This window comes from Phaseolus vulgaris, chromosome 3, assembly GCF_000499845.2.
Source record: "Phaseolus vulgaris cultivar G19833 chromosome 3, P. vulgaris v2.0, whole genome shotgun sequence".
Taxonomy (NCBI): Eukaryota; Viridiplantae; Streptophyta; class Magnoliopsida; order Fabales; family Fabaceae; genus Phaseolus; species Phaseolus vulgaris.
This window is the reverse complement of record NC_023757.2, coordinates 26,181,997-26,201,698: the sequence shown is the minus strand read 5'-3', so window position 1 is coordinate 26,201,698 and position 19,702 is coordinate 26,181,997. Positions and strand designations below refer to the sequence as shown.

The 19,702-nt window shown below is 42.1% G+C and overlaps 2 protein-coding genes across 2 annotated transcripts; both read right to left on the bottom strand.

Moving 5' to 3' along the window:
- Nucleotides 1-2,708: 2,708 nt before the first annotated feature.
- Nucleotides 2,709-4,173, bottom strand: LOC137839448 (uncharacterized). The gene is made up of 2 exons (XM_068648563.1): nucleotides 4,048-4,173; nucleotides 2,709-3,095 (listed from the first exon to the last, which is right to left on the bottom strand). Exons 1-2 carry the CDS (start codon nucleotides 4,171-4,173, stop codon nucleotides 2,709-2,711), a joined length of 513 nt encoding a protein of 170 aa, XP_068504664.1.
- Nucleotides 4,174-10,773: 6,600 nt separating this feature from the next.
- Nucleotides 10,774-12,630, bottom strand: LOC137806946 (UDP-glucose flavonoid 3-O-glucosyltransferase 7-like). Its single transcript, XM_068607344.1, has one exon. It carries the CDS (start codon nucleotides 12,414-12,416, stop codon nucleotides 10,950-10,952), a length of 1,467 nt encoding a protein of 488 aa, XP_068463445.1. The 5' UTR covers nucleotides 12,417-12,630; the 3' UTR covers nucleotides 10,774-10,949.
- Between the last annotated feature and the right edge of the window lie 7,072 nt (nucleotides 12,631-19,702).

The following is a 19,702-nucleotide window of genomic DNA, read 5'->3' as shown; positions in this document are numbered from 1 at the left end:
AACCACAACAAACATGAACTATGGTTGGGAATCACCTTTTATATGGCCCCACGGTGGGCGTCAGATGATCCTGCCGGTTGACTTAGCGCCAAAGCGTTGCCTCGTCACGAACCTCCTCACCACCTTGACTCCACATGCCCTACAAGTCCACACCACAAAGGCTTCCTCAGGGAACCTGAAAACACAAGGTGGCGCCTCTGCGGCCGGTGGCGCTCCAACGCTCAAGTCAATAACAAGAACACCCAAAACTCAGAGAAAATATGCTCTGTAGAACCGTACTAAAGGCACACAACCCTAGCAGAATGTGCCGTAATGAAAACGTACCTCTGCAAATTCTGTTAAGTTTACCTTTATAGCTAGGTTTCTTCTCTCTCCAGGCCATTATGCTTTTGGACGCGTGGCTCGCATCCAGCCCTGCACGTGTCGCCATCTGGGCTGGGATAGCAGGTAGCGCCCAGCCCTACACGTGTTGATGTGATTCCAATAGCCACATAGAACAAGATTCTTGACACTTTGAGGAATCACCTTGAGCTGGAAAATATAGAGGCACTTTCTTAGAAGTTGGATCATGGTTCTAAAATCAAGAACTCACCAATAACAAGTACCAAATCCCAAACTCATTTGGATGAACCAAATATTGTCAAATTGAATCAACAAAGGAAAATAAAAAGAAGAGACCGAACAGAATTGAATCAAAAACAAAAGTACCGAACAGAATTAAGAAACAAACAGAAAAATAGGTGCTGGAAAATTAGAGGAACCGAAACAATAACAACTCAAAACTCAAGGCAACATGAACAAATTGAAGAAGAAGAAAGGAAGGAGAAGAGAATGCTCATGAAGATGGAAGATAGGTTGGATGATCACGCCACTAGAAGTATGGATGCTCCTAGATGAGTGTGCAAGCCGCCACTTGAGGAAACCATGGTCCTTCAAGATAAGACTAGAGTAGAAGCTCGAAAGCTCGAAAGCTCTCCAAATGCTCACTCCAATTTTGAGTATAGTTTCTTTAGATGAATTCAAATCTCCATTTTACAAGGATGGCACCTCTATTTATAGCCTAAGGTGCTGAAAAAAGATAGCTAAACATTTCAAAATTCCCTCCCAAAATCATCTAGAACCGGCGCTAAAAATGCCAAGCAAGGAAGGTGTGATCCTTTCCTTCACTTTGGCACCCCCTATTCTACTCCTACACCTATCTACTAATACACCCCCCTAAAGCTCCTAACTAAAAACCTAAAAGATGCTATAACAAAAGAGGTTTCTAAGGTTTCCCTCTAAGCACCTTCAACTAAAGACACTACAAAAAGAGAAAATAAATGTCCTCTAGCTCCCAAGGCTTTGAACATGCTTCTTGTAATCCTTTGAGGTGGACTTTGACCTCCATGGGCGTCCTCCATTTGTGCCTCCACCTCTTCTTGAGCTTGATGAGTGGCCTCCATGTTCTCTTGGGCTTGATCTCCATCACGTGTCATCACCTGGGTTGGAGTAACTGGTAACATCCAACCCTACACGTGTCGTCATCTGGGTTGGGGCAACTTGAACGTTATTTCTGTGTAGTAACCAGTCGCGCGGCTAAGTCCTCTACTCAAGGAGCAAGCTAGCACGCGACATGCTCTAGAACACCACCTGACAAGGCGAGTATCGGGTGCAGCAAAGTGCACCATCTCTGTGATATCGCTTGTCGCTAATGGCACCCTCCTTATTGTCGCGCCATGCATGTTCTGGCTGAGGAAACCTTGCCTTCAACAAATGTCCATTCTGGGAATCCTGTCGCTGATAGGCAAGATGTTCCCTTCAACCCACACGCCCTATGCTGGCGCAACAATCACCTTACTCAAATTATACGCTTAGACTTTACTCTTTAGAGCCTTCAGTAGCTTCTACTGAGTTTACTGGGAAATCCGGCGATGTGCTCCTTGCGGCGGTGTCAGACCACTTGATCTCCCATTGCCAAACACGTCGGTGACAGATAAACCTGGCGACAACCGACCATGTTCTCTACAGAACGCTAGTTCCATGAACTGGCGACTATGCTCACCTCTGAACCATCCATCTTTCTCTTGCCCACGTGTTCCACTGAGCGCCCCCCACATAGTCACGTGCAAGACAAGTCATCACACCCGATGACCGGGTCGGTACAGGGTGCATTATGCCAGTCAGCATGTTGTTGGCACTGCTTGCATCGCTGCGCATACCTCGTGTAGTCTTCCCTCATGGTGGGCCAATAGTACCCCGCGCGAATGGCTTTTGATGAGAGAGCTCGACCGTCGATGTGGCTCCCACATATCCCTTCATGGAGTTCCGCCATGATGCACGTGCATTGTTCATCACTTACGCAGATTAGGATGGGGTGAGTATACCCGTGTCTGAACAAATTCCCATCGACTAGGGTATACCTACTTGAATTCTTCTTGACTATTTTGCCCTTTGTGGGCTCCAGCGAGAGTACCCCATCAGCCAAGTAGCGTCTATAGGGTGTCATCCAGGTTTCGCCTTCTTCAACTAGGCAAACGTGCAACGATTCTTCCCTTGATAAGTTATATGCGCTTATTCTAGGTGTTTTCAACGTTTCTTGAGTCAGCGACCGATGACTTCTCTTAACGCCTTCTAAGGTGCTTATTGTTATACTTCTGTTGTGCAATTTGTGGTGGTTCGAGGTGTCCTCAGGATCTCCTGTATGACTGTCCTCTGTCTGCCCCCCTTGCCTAAACTGGCGAGCTTCGCCAGCAAGTCAGAGCATTCTGCACTTTAGGGGTGTGTACTGGTTCGAACACCGCGAAAGTCTCTTTCAAGATTTTGGCATACTCTAGGTATGTGGCCATCTGAGGGTCTTTGGCCTTATATTCTCCCGTAACCTGGCCCGTTATTAACAGGGAATCACTCTTCGCCAGCAAACTCTTAGCACCCATCTCCTTGGCTAGTAACATTCCTGCGATCATGGCCTCATATTCAGCTTGGTTGTTACTATCCTCGAAGGAAAATCGTAGGGCCTGCTCGATCAACAACCCATTTGGTCCTTCTAGAATGATGTTAGCCCCACTACCCTGTTGGTTGGAGGACCCGTCCACGGAGAGGAACCATATTGATCCTGCCTGTTGACCAAGACGCAAGAGCCTTGCCTCGTCAAACCTGGATCGACTTTGCGACGTGTTAGCCTCCGTCCTTCGCTCTGATTCGCCTCAAGAACCTGCAAAAAGACAAAACGGCGCCGCTGCGGCCGATCACGCTCCGACGCCCAAGTCAGCGACTGAACCACCAAATACTAAGAGAAAACTCAAGAACTCTCAGGAACCGTGCAAAATTCTCTCTTAGCGTACTCAAGTTCTCGCAAGCGTAAAGAAGTAATCTAAACGTGCGTACCTCAGAAGTTCGTTAGAATCTCTTATATACCTGTGCACTTTCTCTCTCCGGACAGTTACACATCTGGACACGTGGCTCGCATCCAGCTGTACACGTGTCACCATCTGGAGCATCCTTGACTTGGGCGCCACTTCTTACTCTTCAGGCTTTTGGCTAAGTTACTTACGCATGAAACAACTCAGAGCATAGCTGCCTTGGAGCGTGATCTCTTCTGCGTGGCGAGTACGGGTGCCTTCATACACACCTTCCCTGTGGTCTCGCCGGCCGCCTTCATGATCTACTTCACTTGCTTCACCGTGCATATTCAGGTAAGCTGTTCCCCGACCTCAACCTCTGGCCAGCAAGGAAATGACTATCTGACGACTTCATCTTCGGCGATGTCCTCGTTTCGGCGATCTCTAATCACTTGGTCGTCTGGGTTCGCATCCGGCGATTTCATCTCAAACCTGGTGACCGCCGGTTTAGATATGCTAGAGATCGGAGCACGCCAACTTAATAACCGGCGACTACACGAGCCCCCCGACTTCCTTCCCTTCTGCCGGCCATGGGCCCTGCTCAACACACCTACATAATAACTTGCTGCCACATCATCACTTCCGACTACCAGGGCGGTACACATATGAAATCTGCTTCTTCTTGATGTGTGGTTGTCAGGGAGAGTTCTACCACGAAGTCAGTGTAAACCTGCCCTTTGATAAGTCCCTTTGGTTCATATTGCACATCAAACTCTGATAACTCAACCTCCCAACGCACCATCCGACCTGCCACATCGGGCTTCTGTAAGACATTGCGAATAGGGAGGTTCGTCATAACAATTACGGTGAAACTCTGGAAGTAGGGGTGGAGCCTTCGCGCTGAGAACACTACCGCTAGGGCTGCCTTTTCTATGGCCTAGTACCTCACCTCAGGCCCTTGTAAGACTTTGTTGACAAAGTATATAGGCTTTTGCACATGATCCTACTCCTGGACGAGGACCGAGCTGATCGCCCATTCTGTGATGGTGAAGTACAAACGGAGTGGGGTACCTAGCAGCGACTTGCACAACACTGGGGGCTGGCTAGGTATTCTTTTAACTTGAGAAACGATTCTTCGCACTCCTTAGTCCACACAGACATGTTGTTCCTCTTCAAACACTGGAAATAGGGATGTCCCCTATCCCCTCCTGTCGATACAAATCGGGACAAAGCGACCATTTGCCCTATCAACTGTTGCCTCTATCCCACGCTTAGTGAGTAAGAATCCTAAGAATTTTCCTGCCTCTACCCCGAACACACACTTTTTAGGGTTTAGCTTCAATTTGTACTTGGCTATCATGGTGAATAGCTCCTCCAAGTCAGCAACGTGTTGGTCTTTCACCTGGGAGGTGAGCACCATGTCGTCCACATACGCCTGGACATTTCGCCCTATCATGGGAGCGAGCACTCTATCCATCAACCTTTGATAGGTTGCATCTGCGTTCTTGAGCCCGAAAGGCATCACCTTATAGCAGTAATAGGAGAGTTTCGTCATGAATGTCGTCTTACACTCATCCCTGGGATGCATCTGGATCTGATTGTATCTAGAGAAAGCATCCAAGAAGCTAAGAAGTTTGCAGCCTGACGCACTGTCCACCAAGGCGTCGATGCTAGGTAGGGGAAATGAGTCTTTCGAGAAAGCTTTGTTCAAGTATGTGAAGTCGACGCACATCCTCCACTTACCATTGGCCTTCTTGACCAATACTATGTTGGCTAGCCATTCGGGATATTGGATCTCCCTTATGTGAACAACATCTAACAACTTCTTGGTCTCTTGCCTGATGACCAGTCGCCTCTCTTCGTTAAACTTTCTTCGTCTTTGGCGCACCGGTCGAACCTGGGGGTCCATGGTGAGGCGATGGCATAAGAAATATGGGTCGATGCCAGGCATGTCTTTGGCAGACCACGCAAAGGCATCCAGGTGTCGTGCTATTACCTCGGCAATCTGGTCATGCGCCTCCTGACTTAGGGATTTGCCGAGCTTGAATTTCTTCCCCCCAATCTCCCTTTCTAGCACCTCCTCCGCAGGTTTAGGTCGATCTTCCCGGGTGATCTCTACATAGGTAACCTCCTCTCCCCTTGGAGGTTGGTTGGTTACGGTGCACACCCCTCTCTTCGTCTTCAGATTATTCTCATAACACTTCTTTGCCGCCTTCTGGTCAGACTTGATTGTTATCACGAATCCCTGAAGGGAGGCTAGCTTCATCTTCATATGCCTCGTCGAGGCTAGTGCACTTGTTCTGTTTAGGGCAGGTCTTCCCAGAAGGATGTTGTAAGCTGAAGGGGTGTTGGCAACAAAGTACCTTATGTTAACTGTGCGGGATGCGGTGTCATCTGTGAAAGTTGTTCTTAGCTTTATGTGCCCTCGCACCTCCATCTAGTCCCCAGCGAAACCGTATAGGCAACTATCGTAAGGTCTCAAATGATCGGTCGATAGTTGCAGCTTATTGAAAGTCGACCAGAACATCACATCCGTCGAACTCCCCTGATCGACAAGGACTCGATGCACTCTCCTTTCTATCGTCACCACTGAGATCACCACTAGATTGTTGTCATGTAGATTCACGTCCTGCAGATCGGCCTTCGTAAAGAAGAGGTCGGGTTCCAGGGACTGGTCAGGATCTCCTGCTTTTACTGCCATTACCTCTCTAGCATACTTTTTTTTCGTTGGGAGGCGGTACATCCTCCTCTCGAGAATCCTCCAGAAATTGTGTTGATCTCTCCATGGACGGGTATTTCATGCCCCTGATCTCCCGCGGGGACCACTGACGTCGATACCCTTTGGTTCTCTTGTAGGTACTCCTTCAGGAAGCCATTCCTTACCAGTTCGTCCAATTGGTGCCCCAATGCTAAGCAGTTGCGTAGGCTGTGTCCAAAGGCTTGGTAGAATTCGCACAAAGTGTCTTTGCTGGGCCCCAGTCTCCTGTCAGTCTTCTGAGGTGGCTTTAGTCTGTCCGCTATGTTAGGGATAACAATTAGCTTCTTAAGGTCCATTCGGAAGTTGTGTCTGGTGGGATCGTTTTCCTTTGTCTGTACCCTGGTCTGAGGTTTCCTTGCGTCATACAGTGGCTGCTTTCCCGAGGCTTTCTTCTCTGTCGTGGCCTCATGTACCCTCATGGGTTGAGAATGATCAGTTCCCCGAGGTTTAGCAGGGCCAACACTTCCACGTTTTTCTGTTACCTCTTCCTCTACGCCAATATGGGCCACGAGTCGGGATAGATCTCATTGAACGTCTTTGGACGACACCTTATCAGAGAATCACTGAAAGGTCCTGGCCACACTCCTCATCCTTAGTGTGCAACCTCACCACCAATGCCCCGAACCTGTTTAGGAAATCTTTCAAAGGCTCTCCCTGGTATTGCTTTACATTGAAGAGATCGAAAGAGACGGGAGGGAGAGCCAAGTTGACGATGTACTGCTCCTTGAACAACGTTAAGAACTAATCAAATGAGGTAATGTGTCCATCGGGAAGATTGATGAACCAGTCCAACGATGTGCCTGAGAATGTTCCCATGAGTAGCTTACCGTGCATGGCGTTGGTGCCTCCCGAGATCATCATCTGGTATGGAAGGCTGTGATGTGGGCCTCCGGGTCTTCCACACCTATGAAGGTGATTTTTGGAGCCATGAAGCTGACTGATATCACTGTGTCCATGATTTCCTGGGAAAAGGGCATGGGGCGAGACCTAACTATTATGGGCGGAGTTCGCTCATCAGTCGTACGCTCCCTCATGCGTTGTAAGTCTCTACACAGTTCCTCATTGGCCCTACGCAACTCTTCATTGTTTGCTCGTGACGTAGCTAAATCGTCCTGGAATCGGTTCTGGCTAGCTGCCTGTTCGGCTTGAACCTCATCTAGAATCCTGTCTTGGTCAGCTTTGGATGCCGCCACTGCTTGCTAGAGGGCGCGAATGGTCTCCATGAGTTGTTGCATGGAGAAGCTGTCTCCTCCTTCTAGTGCAGATGCACCTTGTCTCGTATTCCTTATGTTGCTGGATGGCTCTCAATATGACTGTGAGTGGGACCTAGTTTTATCGTGGCCCACGGTGGGCGTCAAATGTTCTCGCCGGTTGACTCAACCGTCGTTCACTTTAGAGGCAGGTGGTGGCTCCTCTTTCTTCTGATGGGTTACACGCTCTCTTCTAGGTGGTAGAGAGTGGTTCCGTTGAAACAGAGGGGACCCTACTTGTTGATTGCACTCCGACGGTCAAGTCAGTACTGGGCTAAGAAACAATAAGTATCTAAAATAGTTTCAGTCTTAGAAACGACGTACCTTTTCTAGTGTTCTTACCACCCTTTATATAAGTTGTATCTAGGTTAACTTCCTTGTCCCACGAGGACCTTTCTTTAAGTGGAATTAGGGTTACTAGGAAGACATCCTACTGCGTGTTGCACAATCTTAGCACAGCCGCCGCACAACATAATCTTAACAGTATGGTCGTCAGGGTACCAACTCATGCACCAGCGCTGCGGGGTTCTTCTATTTTGTAGGTGCCCTAATTAATCATGTGACATGCATGCAGCCTTTCCTGGGAACCCTAGCACTCTTGGGCATTGGCGCCGCCAGGGAATGTTTGCTTGTGCTAGACCGAATGTATTATACACACCACATGCATGGGCCCTCCCGTGATTTAGGTCTTTCTGATATCTAGGTTTTATCTCATACTATTTATGGGGCCCCGCTTACGTGGCCCATTATTGCGACCAGACCACCGATGTCCGATGTCAATGTCTGATGTTGATGTCTGAGGTCTGGCCCGTACAAGTTGGATCAAAACTGTTTTGGCTCATGATTGACTGCCTAGAACGGCTAGTTTTAAGACTTATAAATATGGTTTTCTTTGTATTTCAAAAACAACAAGAAAACACATTTATAGTGAGACTGAAATTGTTTTTAGAAGAGATTCAAATCAAGTTTTGCAAGATTGCTAAATAGTTGTTCACTGGTTTAAGGTCTGATCTTAGAAGCTCTGTGATTCTTGTAAATTCAGGTGTAATTTGTTCCTTCCTGATTCTTGTATTTGTTTTTTTTATAAACTTGTGAAGTGTATGAAAACTTGTAAGGTCAGAGGGTGTTCTGACGAAGGTTGTGTGTTTAACAAAGAGGGTGAGTGGTTTTTGTGGTATCAAGATCACCTCTTTGTCATTGTGTGTATTGTAATCTGTGATTGGTTACTAGTGGAACCTAATGGTTGTTCTGGGAACTGGATGTAGCTCAAGGTTGAATGAACCAGTAAATTGGTTGTGTAATCTCTCTCTCTCAGTCCTTATAAATTGTTTGATTTAATTATGTTTTTGCTACTGCCATACACAACCGGTTAAAACGAAGTTTCAACGGATTGAAATTATGCAAACAGTTTATTTTACATTGTTTGATTGGCTTCCTTGATTACTTCTTATGTGATTGTTGTGAAAACTTCATTCTTGTCCAATCTTTTGACAAACAATACTAAAGGGTTAGCTAGAAGTGGTTAAAAGCTCAAACCACTCAAGGGGTTAGACATGAGTGATTACGAGTTCAAAGAATACTCATATTGTTACTTCGCACATTAGTCTGCTTAGTAGATCTCAATCAATTGATTGTGAATTAGATATACTCTGCATGGTGAGATGAACCAACATAAAAGTACATTGTGTATTTTTTTTCTTTCTTTTTATCTCTTTAGATTACTAACTTAGAAGAAGAGTGATTATGAGAATACGTATTTAACATATTACAATACTTTGGGCATTAACCATCTCTCCAAAATTTATTTCAGAAAAACAAAAGTATAAGACTAGAAGTGCAGTTTATTTCATACAAGATCTTTAATATATAGTTAAAAAATGTCATTTTCATATGATAAGCCTTATCGAGAAAGCGAGTTTTTCAAGACATGTTTTTCCAAAACTTTAGATATACTTGTTGAATTGAACTGAGCAACTCTTGTTGTGTTTGACAATTAATATGATTTTGTTTTATCTCCATGGCACATTCCATAGTTTTCCACTACATAATTATGGAAAAATATAGGTAATATCAAACGCTAAGAAGTTGCCACGTGGTTTATCGAATAGCTCTCGTGCCGCTACCATTATTAATTCAACAAGTGAAATTAGCTAAATAAGAGTTATCCATTTGAATCCTAATATCATTCTTGATTATTGACCATTTGTATATCAATAATAAAGTTTGTAAATTAATAATATCATGTTTGATTAATTTTATAAAATAAGAAACTTTTTTTGTCATTTTTGAAAAACCAATGATTTTTAGTTCGTAATTAGTTTGTAGGTAAGGGCAATCTATTTCTACAGATTTGGGAACGAACCAAAATTAGTCAAAATGACCTACTAACTACTATTTCTAGTTCGTTAACAAGACAAAGTTATATTTCTCATCCTTCAATTTATGAGATTTTTGACATACTGTGTGTAGTATGGCAATTACACGTTTTTTTTTTTATGTTATTGTTAATGTTAATATATTTTTGTTTTGAGTTTTACATTTGTAATTTTATAGATTGTGATTGTTTTTTTTAAAATGAGTTTGAAGGACGTTTTGACGAGGATTGAATATATTTTTTGTGAGTATGCTTTTAGTTGGTCTCAAAGGAGAGGGAGAAATCCATTTAAAAAAAAATGTTTAAGTAAGTAGGAATATAAAGTAGTGATGATAAGTAACTAGCGATATGAAAGTTAAAAGTATAGAATATGATATATTGTATTTTCTCAATAATATGTAATCATAAATTTTTTGATGACGGATCTTTGGATTGATCGTTTCATAAATAATTGTTGATAATATAAGTTGATTGATTAGACTTAAAATAATTTGATAATAATGAAGATTTGATTAGGAGATTTATATAATCACCTAGATAAATAAATAGGTACAATAATATTTATTTTTTTAAGAGTGGTAAGTTGTTTTTGTTAAAAATGATCTTTTGTTGGATTAGATTATTGTTTATTGTAATATTCAAAATGGTATTGTATATACAAAATCGTATCTATACACACAATTATGTATATGGGGGAGATACCCTCATGTACCCTTTATTTATAAATTACTTTTACTGATTAAAAATAATAATTTAAAATATAACATCATATTTAAGAGTGTGTGATTTGCTGGAGAAGGGTGGAGACACATTTAAAAATTTGTCCAAAAGTGAGTGGGAGTAAAATAATAAATTTATATAACAATAATAATATTAAAATTTTATTTTTAATTGAAATAATATTTTTTAATAATTTCTCATGTTTACCCAATTTCACATAATTAATATTTTTTCGAATCAACATCTTATATAATGTTTGAATAAAATTTTAATTATAAACAATTAAAGATACAAATATATAAATTCAATTTATTTCTTTAATTATTTAAAAAAATCAATCTTATACAATTAAAATTACAATCACACTAGTAATATCATTTAATAAATTTTTCTTTCTTGTAACTTTTTAGTACACCCCATCACACTTTTATGACAATTTACTATTAAATTCACTCAAATCAACTCCATTAACTTGAGTAGCTAATCCAAAGATTCCCTGAAATAAACTCCATTAAATTCAGTAGCTAACCCTAAGATCCACTCAAATCTAGTCCATTGAATTCAGTACTTAATCCTAAGAAAGCATCAGAGTTTCTCAGTCGCTTAAGGTAATCAATCAAGGCCGTTATATTGTTGTACGAGGAGCCGCCCTCTTGAACAGCTCGTCTGGCCGTTTCCGCGAACTCTTTTGCTCGGCGTCTTATTAGCAGGGATTCATCAGCGCCGTCCATGATTCTCCTCACAGCCTTCTCTATGCAAGCTCTGCCCACAAGCTTCTCCCTATCGAAAAAACAAGCGAGGTTCCACTCCTCTGACCCCACCTCCACCCCAATCCCCCGCAGACGCGTTATTAACTTCTCATTGTAGAACTGGTCACTGTGAACGGGCCACGTGATCATGGGAACCCCAGAAGCTACGCTCTCCACGGTGGAGTTCCACCCGCAGTGCGTCAGGAACGCGCCAACAGCGGGGTGGCTCAGGATAATCATTTGTGGTGCCCACCCTCTAACAATCATTACCTTCTCTCCGTTCCTCTCTTCAAACCCCTTCGGTAACCACTTTTCTTTCTCTTCTTCCTTCTCCTCTTCCTTTTCTCTTTTCTCTGGAACCACCCATATGAATCCATAACCCGACGCTTCCATCGCGCATGCAATCTCGTAAAGTTGTTCATCAGGGAAATAGCAGAGGCTCCCAAAACTTACGTACACAATCGACTTCACTCGCTTCGAATCAAGCCAACTCACACACTCCTGCATACTCAGCACGCTCTTTGCCCCCCTCTCCGCTTTCTCCAGAGCGGTTCTGCGAGCAAGACACGCTGGCCCAAGGTGCCAGGCCTTGTGCCCTGTAGTTCTCTCGTAGTGGCGGAGGTACTCTTCCCCATCAAGCTCCACGAAGTTATTGATAATAAAACCATCGCTTTTGAGCGCCGTTGTGAGCAGGGGTTCAATGAATTCCCGCGAGTCCTTGGGCGGTGATGATTTCATGGTGATGTGGTGAGGGAAATCCGGAATGGCAAAGGGACCGGAAGAATCGATGCTGAGCATTTTGACGGACTCCATGGCGCAAATGGAAAAGAGGGAGAATCCGTTGAAAACGAGCCTGGGGATGCCAAGCTTGTTTGCCAAGTCATGAACCCAGGGGTATAGAAAATCGGCGACGATGCAGTCTGGTGGGTCCTGCTCCACGAAACTCTCGATGGGTTGGCGGAGCAGCATGGTGGCCGCGTAGACTCTATAGGATTTGTCGAGGTCAGTGACCGCGGCCAAGTTTTCGACTCCGTGGGGCAGGCCTACTTCTTGGGAAGGGAATTGGAAGGTTTGGAGGCGGAAGTTGTCGGATTGGTTAAGGTGTTGGGCGTTGGAAGGGGTGGTGATGATGGTGACGTGGTGGCCACGGTTGGCGAAGAATTGGGCTATGTCGCATAGCGGGATCATGTGACCCGCTGCGAGGTACGGAATGAAGTAAAGCTTGAGTGGGCGGTCTTTCACTTCCATTCTGCCTCAACTCACTACAATACTCTTTGGCACCTACTTATACTTAATTACACAAACATTCCTTTCACACTCCTAAACAATACTCCAGGACTTTCTTGTTCATTATGTCAATTTAACCCATAGGACAGGACAAACATGCCAGATGGCCAATTTCATTTTTTCCGACTTTTTCCGGCAGTGGTAGTCTCAGATTGGACCATTTGCATTTAGGCCTCATTTGTTTCCGTGTGATGAAAAGAAGATGTTAATAAAACACACGCAAAACAAAACAATAACTAATAAAATATGAAAACAATCACACATTTCAAACTTTCCTAGTATTTTAGGTAAGAATTGCGAATAAAGTTATATATATATATATATAACTAATTATTTATAATTTATTTAATTATCTTTTATTTTAAATTTAAATTATTACTATTTATGTAAAATAGGATTACAATTTAAATAAAAAAATATAATTAAAATTATTATTATAAAACTACATAATTAATCATATTATATATATAGTAAATTATAAATATAAATAATAATAATAAATATATTTTTTAATAATATAAAATAATTTTTTTTCACATATTTATAATTATAAATTTTTAAATATTTTTCATCAAATTTTATATCATTTTTTTAGAATTAGCTCTAATACATTATTGAAAATAATATTCCAATGAAAATAATATTTTAATTAAAAATAATTATAATTTATAAATAAATAAATCAAATTAATTTTTTTAATAACTTTTTAAATATAATGATAAATTTGTAAATTTACATTTTTATGAATTAAAAAATATATAATTTCAATCACACTTATCACATCACTCACCAATTTTCATAAACTTTCCCTATATTTTCTACTCTATTTATCTTAATCCAAACAACCTCAGTTTCTCTTCAAGTCATCTCAAATCCACTTCCTAATCCAAATAAAGCATTATGTTGCGTTGGGACTTTGGAATGAAAGTGTGAAAATTAATGTATATTTCTAAGGAATTAAGAGAAAAGTGTCAAACTAAATCTCAATTTTTTTACAATTTTTTTATCAAATCTTCACACATTAAAACTCAAACGTTTTGGTATCCAATTGAAGTCGACATGTTCAAAAGACCAAAATAGGATTAACAAGCTTAAGCAATATGAAAACACTAGACAATATGTTCTTAATCATGATCCAAACGTTAATCTGATTAATAATAATGGACCTATAATTGTACTGGCCAGAGCGCTCAGAGATCAGCGCTCGCTGGTCAGAGCTCAACATCCGCCTCAGTTAGGTCAGCTCGGCTTCTCAGCCAAGTTGATGAGCCATATGGTTGGGCTCGAGATATGTGTTAACTCTTTTCCATATACTTAATGTAACCCCCTGTGTGCAAGGTCCAAGCGGTCAACAAGGGGTAGTATTGGAGCTAGGGGTGCGCTTACTGCATATGGGTCTAATACGAGTAAAACTTATTCTGTTAAGATTTGATCCACTCCCTTGAGGGAAAGATTATGTTCAGCTGCGGCGTTAAGAGAGTGTGTCCTAAACAAAATATCTTCCTTAACGCATAAGCTTGCAGTTGAGATAGAACTCTCATGATAGAAAGTTGTTACAAGAGGTAGGCTATAAAAGGGACTTGAGATCCCAGGTAAAGGTATGTTATTTTTAAGATTGAAACTAGTTACTTCTTATTTCTTATAAGCCCTGTTTTGACTTGATCTTCGAAGTGAAATCAACAAGTACGACCCCCTCTGTCTCAACGGAGCTGCATTCCAACACAACAAAAGGAAGAGCAGATTCCAGCAGAGATAGATGAAGTCAGAGCTTGTGATTGAATTCGCTCGATGATCAGGTCAACCGACAGGAACATTTGAGGCCATAGTTGTGTTAGAGCTCTCAAACGAAATGAAGAACACGATAGTCTCACCCCACAACAGCTCATGGAGATGATTAATGCCCTCCAAGAGACAGTAACGACATCCAAGGCTCACCAAGACAACCAATGAGAGTGCACGAGTCTGCGACCGAGAAGAGGTCTGACACCCGGCGAACACCTTACGCGCCAAAAAGAACGAAACTAGGTCAAGGGTGAAGGATGACCTGCCTTTTCGACCGAAGTTCAAAATGTATTATAAGGAGCTGCTGGCAATGCCAGGTATGGCAGACCGACTGAGGTTCCCCCCAAAGTCTGATAGGAATTTGGGGCCACGCAAGGAGATCTGGTGTGATTTCCACAAAGCCTTCGGGCATGACGTGGAACATTGCATAGCTCTTGGCTACCAATTGACAGGGCTGGTGAAGGGTGGTTTCTTGAAGGAATACATTGAAGAGAACCAGGAGGGGTCAAAGGAGTAGCTCCAATCAGTAGGCCAAAGGCACGAGGTGCCCGTCCATGGCGAGATTAAAATGACATCGGGAGGATTTTCAGGAGGAGGTTGAACCGCCTTGTTGGGTTTATTAGTGTTTAAGAGCGGGGGGGGGGGGGGGGGGGGGGGGGCGGGGCTTATAAAACTTTTAAACAAATCCAGGTCTTTCACAAAACAGAGTAAAAGAATCGATTTATTTTGGAAAGAACAATTTTTTTTTTCTTATTTCATCAATACAACATTTCAGTTATATGATTTTCAGATATTTAGTGTATTTGACAGCAAGCAATGTATAACATGAATATTCACAGATCAAAAACAGATAGTTGAATCAAGAGACAATTTTCGAATATTAACCCACACACTTGATTGAACAATATCAATTGATAGACTTGATTTTTTACAAAACAATGTACTTTAATTATCTTCAAATTAGTCACTCAGATTTCAACAAGACATTCAAATTGATTTTCCAGAAATCAAGAACAGTAAGAAAAAACCCAAAAAGAACAGATTAAATTTTAATTGAATAGGTTTATTTTCTGTCAGATTAACACACGAAACAGTAAATGAGTGCAAAGATTAAGGAAGATTGAACACCACAAGATTATACTGGTTCACTCAAATGAGCTACATCCAGTCTCACATTTCCCAAGGTGAAATCCACTAAAAAAAATAGTACCAAAAAAAGATACAACCTAATGTTCTTGATCCCTACAAGAACATGACATGTGTAGCTGAAAAACACTATTTCAGCACACCCAACACTTCAAGAAATACTATAAAGAAGTGTCATACAACCAGAAAAGATAGTAGAACATATTACAAAACCAGTGACAACACCTCCTATCAAACTCAGGACTAACAAGAACAAGCACTCATTCTTCTTTTGAAAAAAAACTCTTCCAAGAACACATGCAACTTCTTTGCAATTCACTAAAACTGTTAATCTCTTTTTCGAACTTTTTTTGTCAACACTCGTTTTAGTGAGATATGACTCTCTTTATATAGGAAATGATTTATAACGGTTTAAAAAAAACAGTTTAAAAATCTGTTATAAAAAGAACAAATTGAAATTATAATGAATAGATTTATTTTCAAAAAGACAAAGAGAGATTTTACACGGTTGCAACTCGGTCGTTTTGATAGGCTGAGCCAAGTTACTTGGTGCAAAAAACAAAGTTATCAAAAACTTTTAAAAAATAAGGCACCAGTTAAAAAAGAATCTATTCATTTGAGAATTAACATATTCATTTTCTGTGCAGTAAAGCATATTTTGGGAAAACATGAGAAAAACATTTAGAAAATGTTGTGCTTGATCTTATCACCTTGATAAGGGTTATAAGGTGGGTCACGATGCAAAAAGCTACCTTAAACATACTCTAACCTATATACAAAGACTACCCAAGTACAAAATTACAAACTTCAAAGCAAGGCACACACTTTGCTACATCAAAACTAGAAGGATACCACTCTGGAAGAGCTAGAATTCTAACCTTGTGCCTGAACCTATGGTTCGGGGAACAGTCTCAGGAAGACAGTTTCTATGGGGCGTATGCCTCCCCAAAGGTAACGAAGGCATGCAAAGGTTTCCTCGGGCCAGACGAAGATTGACCCTCGAGTGCAAAGACAGAAGGGAGCTTGACTACAAGACCCACCCGTCGAGTAGGGACGAAAGTCAGCTTTAGTCATCTGACGGTGTCGAGTGGAAGGGCCATCGCTCAACGGATAAAAGTTACTTTAGGGATAATAGGCTGATCTTCCCCAAGAGCTCACATCAATGGGAAGGTTTGGCACCTCGATGTCGGCTCTTCACCACCTGGGGCTGTAGTATGTTCCAAGGGTTGGGTTGTTCGCCCATTAAAGCGGTATGTGAGCTGGGTTCAGAACATCGTGAGACAGTTCGGTCCATATCCGGTGTGGGCGTTAGAGCATTGAAAGTACCTTTCCCTACTACGAGAGGACCGGGAAGGATGCACCTCTGGTGTGCCAGTTATCGTGCCCACGGTAAATGCCTCTCAGCGTAAGAGGTACGCGAGGGAAGTGATGATGGTAGAGGCACGGAGCCCGACCTCTGCTTCACCGAGGTTGATTTAAGAGATGTAGTCCCACATGAGGACGACCCAATGGTAATCTTAGTTGTGACAGTGGGAAGAAGGGTGCACAGGGTCTGGGGAACCTTCAACAAACTGCAGTTGTCGCCCGACCAGTTAAGATCTTACGACGGTTGCTTGTTTGGTTTTGTAGAAGACCAGGTAGAAGTAAGGGGCCATGTGAAGTTAAGGACTACCTTTTCCAATGGCACCTCATCTAGTACTACCAGTATTAGGTACTTGGTTATTAACGTAGCTTCAACGTACAACATACTTCTGGGCAGACCTACCTTAAACAGGTTAGGCGCAGTGGCCTCAACGAGGCACATGAAGATGAAGTTGCCCTCCCTTGAGGGAGGGGTAATTGTTATCAGGTTCGACCAGAAAATAGTAAGGAAGTGTTATGAGAACAGCCTGAAGAACAAGAGAGGGATATGTGTGGTCGCCGACCAGCCACATGGGCCTGAAGGGATCACTCGTGTAGAGATCGCCAGCGAGAGGCAACCTGAGCCTGCAGGTGAGGTTCAGGAGAAAGAAATTGAAAGAAGAAAGTTTAAGCTCAACACATCACTGGGCTAGGAGTTACAAGATCAGATTGTCGAGGTATTAACGAGGCATTTAAACGCTTTCGCGTGGTCTGTCTCTGACATGCCTGACATCGACCCTGACTTCTTGTGCCACCGACTCACGATGGACGCAAGGGTCAGGCCCGTAATTCAAAGGAGAAGAAAGTTCAATGAAGAAAGACATTTGGTCATTCGGGAAGAAACCCAGAAGCTTCTCAGCGCGGGCCACAAAAGGGAGATCCAGTACCCTGAGTGGCTAACGAACATGGTGCTGGTCAAGAAGGCCAACGGGAAGTGGAGGATGTGTGTTGACTTCACCGACCTGAACAAGGCTTGCCCTAAGGATTCGTATCCGCTGCCTAACATCGATGCCTTAGTTGACGACGCCTCGGGTTGCCGACTTCTCAGTTTCTTGGACACATTCTCAGGGTTCAACCAGATTCGTATGCACCCCGACGACGAGAGTAAGAATGCGTTCATGATTGAGCTCTCCAATTACTGTTACAAGGTCATGTCCTTTGGGCTGAAGAACGCCGGGGCGACCTACCAGAGGTTGATGGATAGGATTCTCGGCCCCAGAATAGGGCGAAATGTGCAGGCATATGTAGACGACATGGTCATCACCTCGCTAGAAAAGGATCAGCATGTGGTTGATATGGAGGAGTTGTTTTCATTAATAGCCAAGTATGACTTGAAGTTGAATCCCAAAAAATGTGTATTCGAGGTAGAGGCAGCGAAATTCTTAGGGTTCTTGTTCACTGAACGGGGGATAAAAGCAAACCCCGATAATTGTGCAGCGATCATAGGGATGAAGAGCCTCGCCACTATAAAAGAGGTACAATAGTTGACTGGGCGGATGGTCTCCCTGTCCCAATTTTTGTCAGTAGGAGATAAGGGGTATCCTTATTTCCAATGTCTAAGGAAGAATAACCTCTTCGTATGGACTAGCAAGTGTGAGGAGGCATTCCTCAAGCTGAAGGAGTACCTGGCCAACCCTCTTGTTCTTTGCAAGCCATTGCCAGGTGTTGAAGATGGGAAGCTTTGATGTGGCAAATCCTCATGAAGCCTGAAGCTGTGTGATGTTTTAGGTTTAGGTCTTGGTATGGGGTTTAGAATATTTGTAAGATCAGTATTGAATCTCAGACAAAGCTCATTTCAAACTGTTTTAAAGATTAAAGTGTTTTTCCATGCAAAGGGAAAAACAACCGATTAAAATGTTAAGATAATCGGATTTTTGTCACTTAGCTGACAAAGGAGTTTTGAAACTTTTTTTTGAATCAGTTGTATAATTGAAAAAACCATTCAACCGGTTAAATCGTGGTTTTAACCGATTAAATGTATATGTTCATAACAGTTTTTTGAAAACCTGTTTTAACTGATTTGAATGTTCAAAACTGTCATTAATGGTAGCTTTTCAATGTTTATAAAAAGAGTTTTCTTTTAAACGAGAAAATGTGTAATAAAACAGAAAAAATTGATACTCTGATTGTGATTGATTTGAGAGATTACAAACTGTTTGTGTAAAGGTCTTTACCAAAGTTTTAGCAAGATTGCCTTTATGCTTTGCTGTGTTTCAAAGAACTGATCAATAGGGTGCTGGTGTATTGTGATTCCAGGTGTTTTCTAACCCTGTTCAAGTTCTTGTAATTGTTCATATTACTCTGTGTATAAACTGTTGTAAAATCCTGTAAAGTCAGTGTGATTCTGGCTTAAGGTGTGTGTTGTGTGCAAGAGGGTGAATAGGCTTTGTGGGATTCAAAGTCACCTCTTTGTGTGTGGTGTTTGTGTAATCTGTGATTGCTTGCATAGTGAATACTCAGTGGTTCGACTGAGCACTGGATGTAGCTCTGTGATTGAGTGAATCAATATATTTTCTGTGTGTAATTCTCTTTATCTCTTCTCTCATTAAACTGTTTGTATTTTCCGCTGTCATAAACAACCGGTTAAATTGCAATTTTAACCGATTGAAATTCTGATACCAGTTTATGTTTAACTATTGATTTGGTTTTCTGGATTACTTTTCTGAGTTGATTGTTAAAGTTTCATTCTAAGCAAAGCATTTGTGAAAATAGTTTGAAAACAATTCACCCCTCTCTTGTTATAGCCATCAAACCTAACAATTGACACCAAGAGCAAGGTTCTTGAAAGTTACCCGAGTTTTTGATTTCTGGTTTTTGGAAATCTTTTGATGGCTAATAAAATGCCCTTTGGGGAAGGAGTCTCAATAAACATGCCACCTTTGATTTGTGGAGTTAATTACCAATTTTAGAAATTTAGA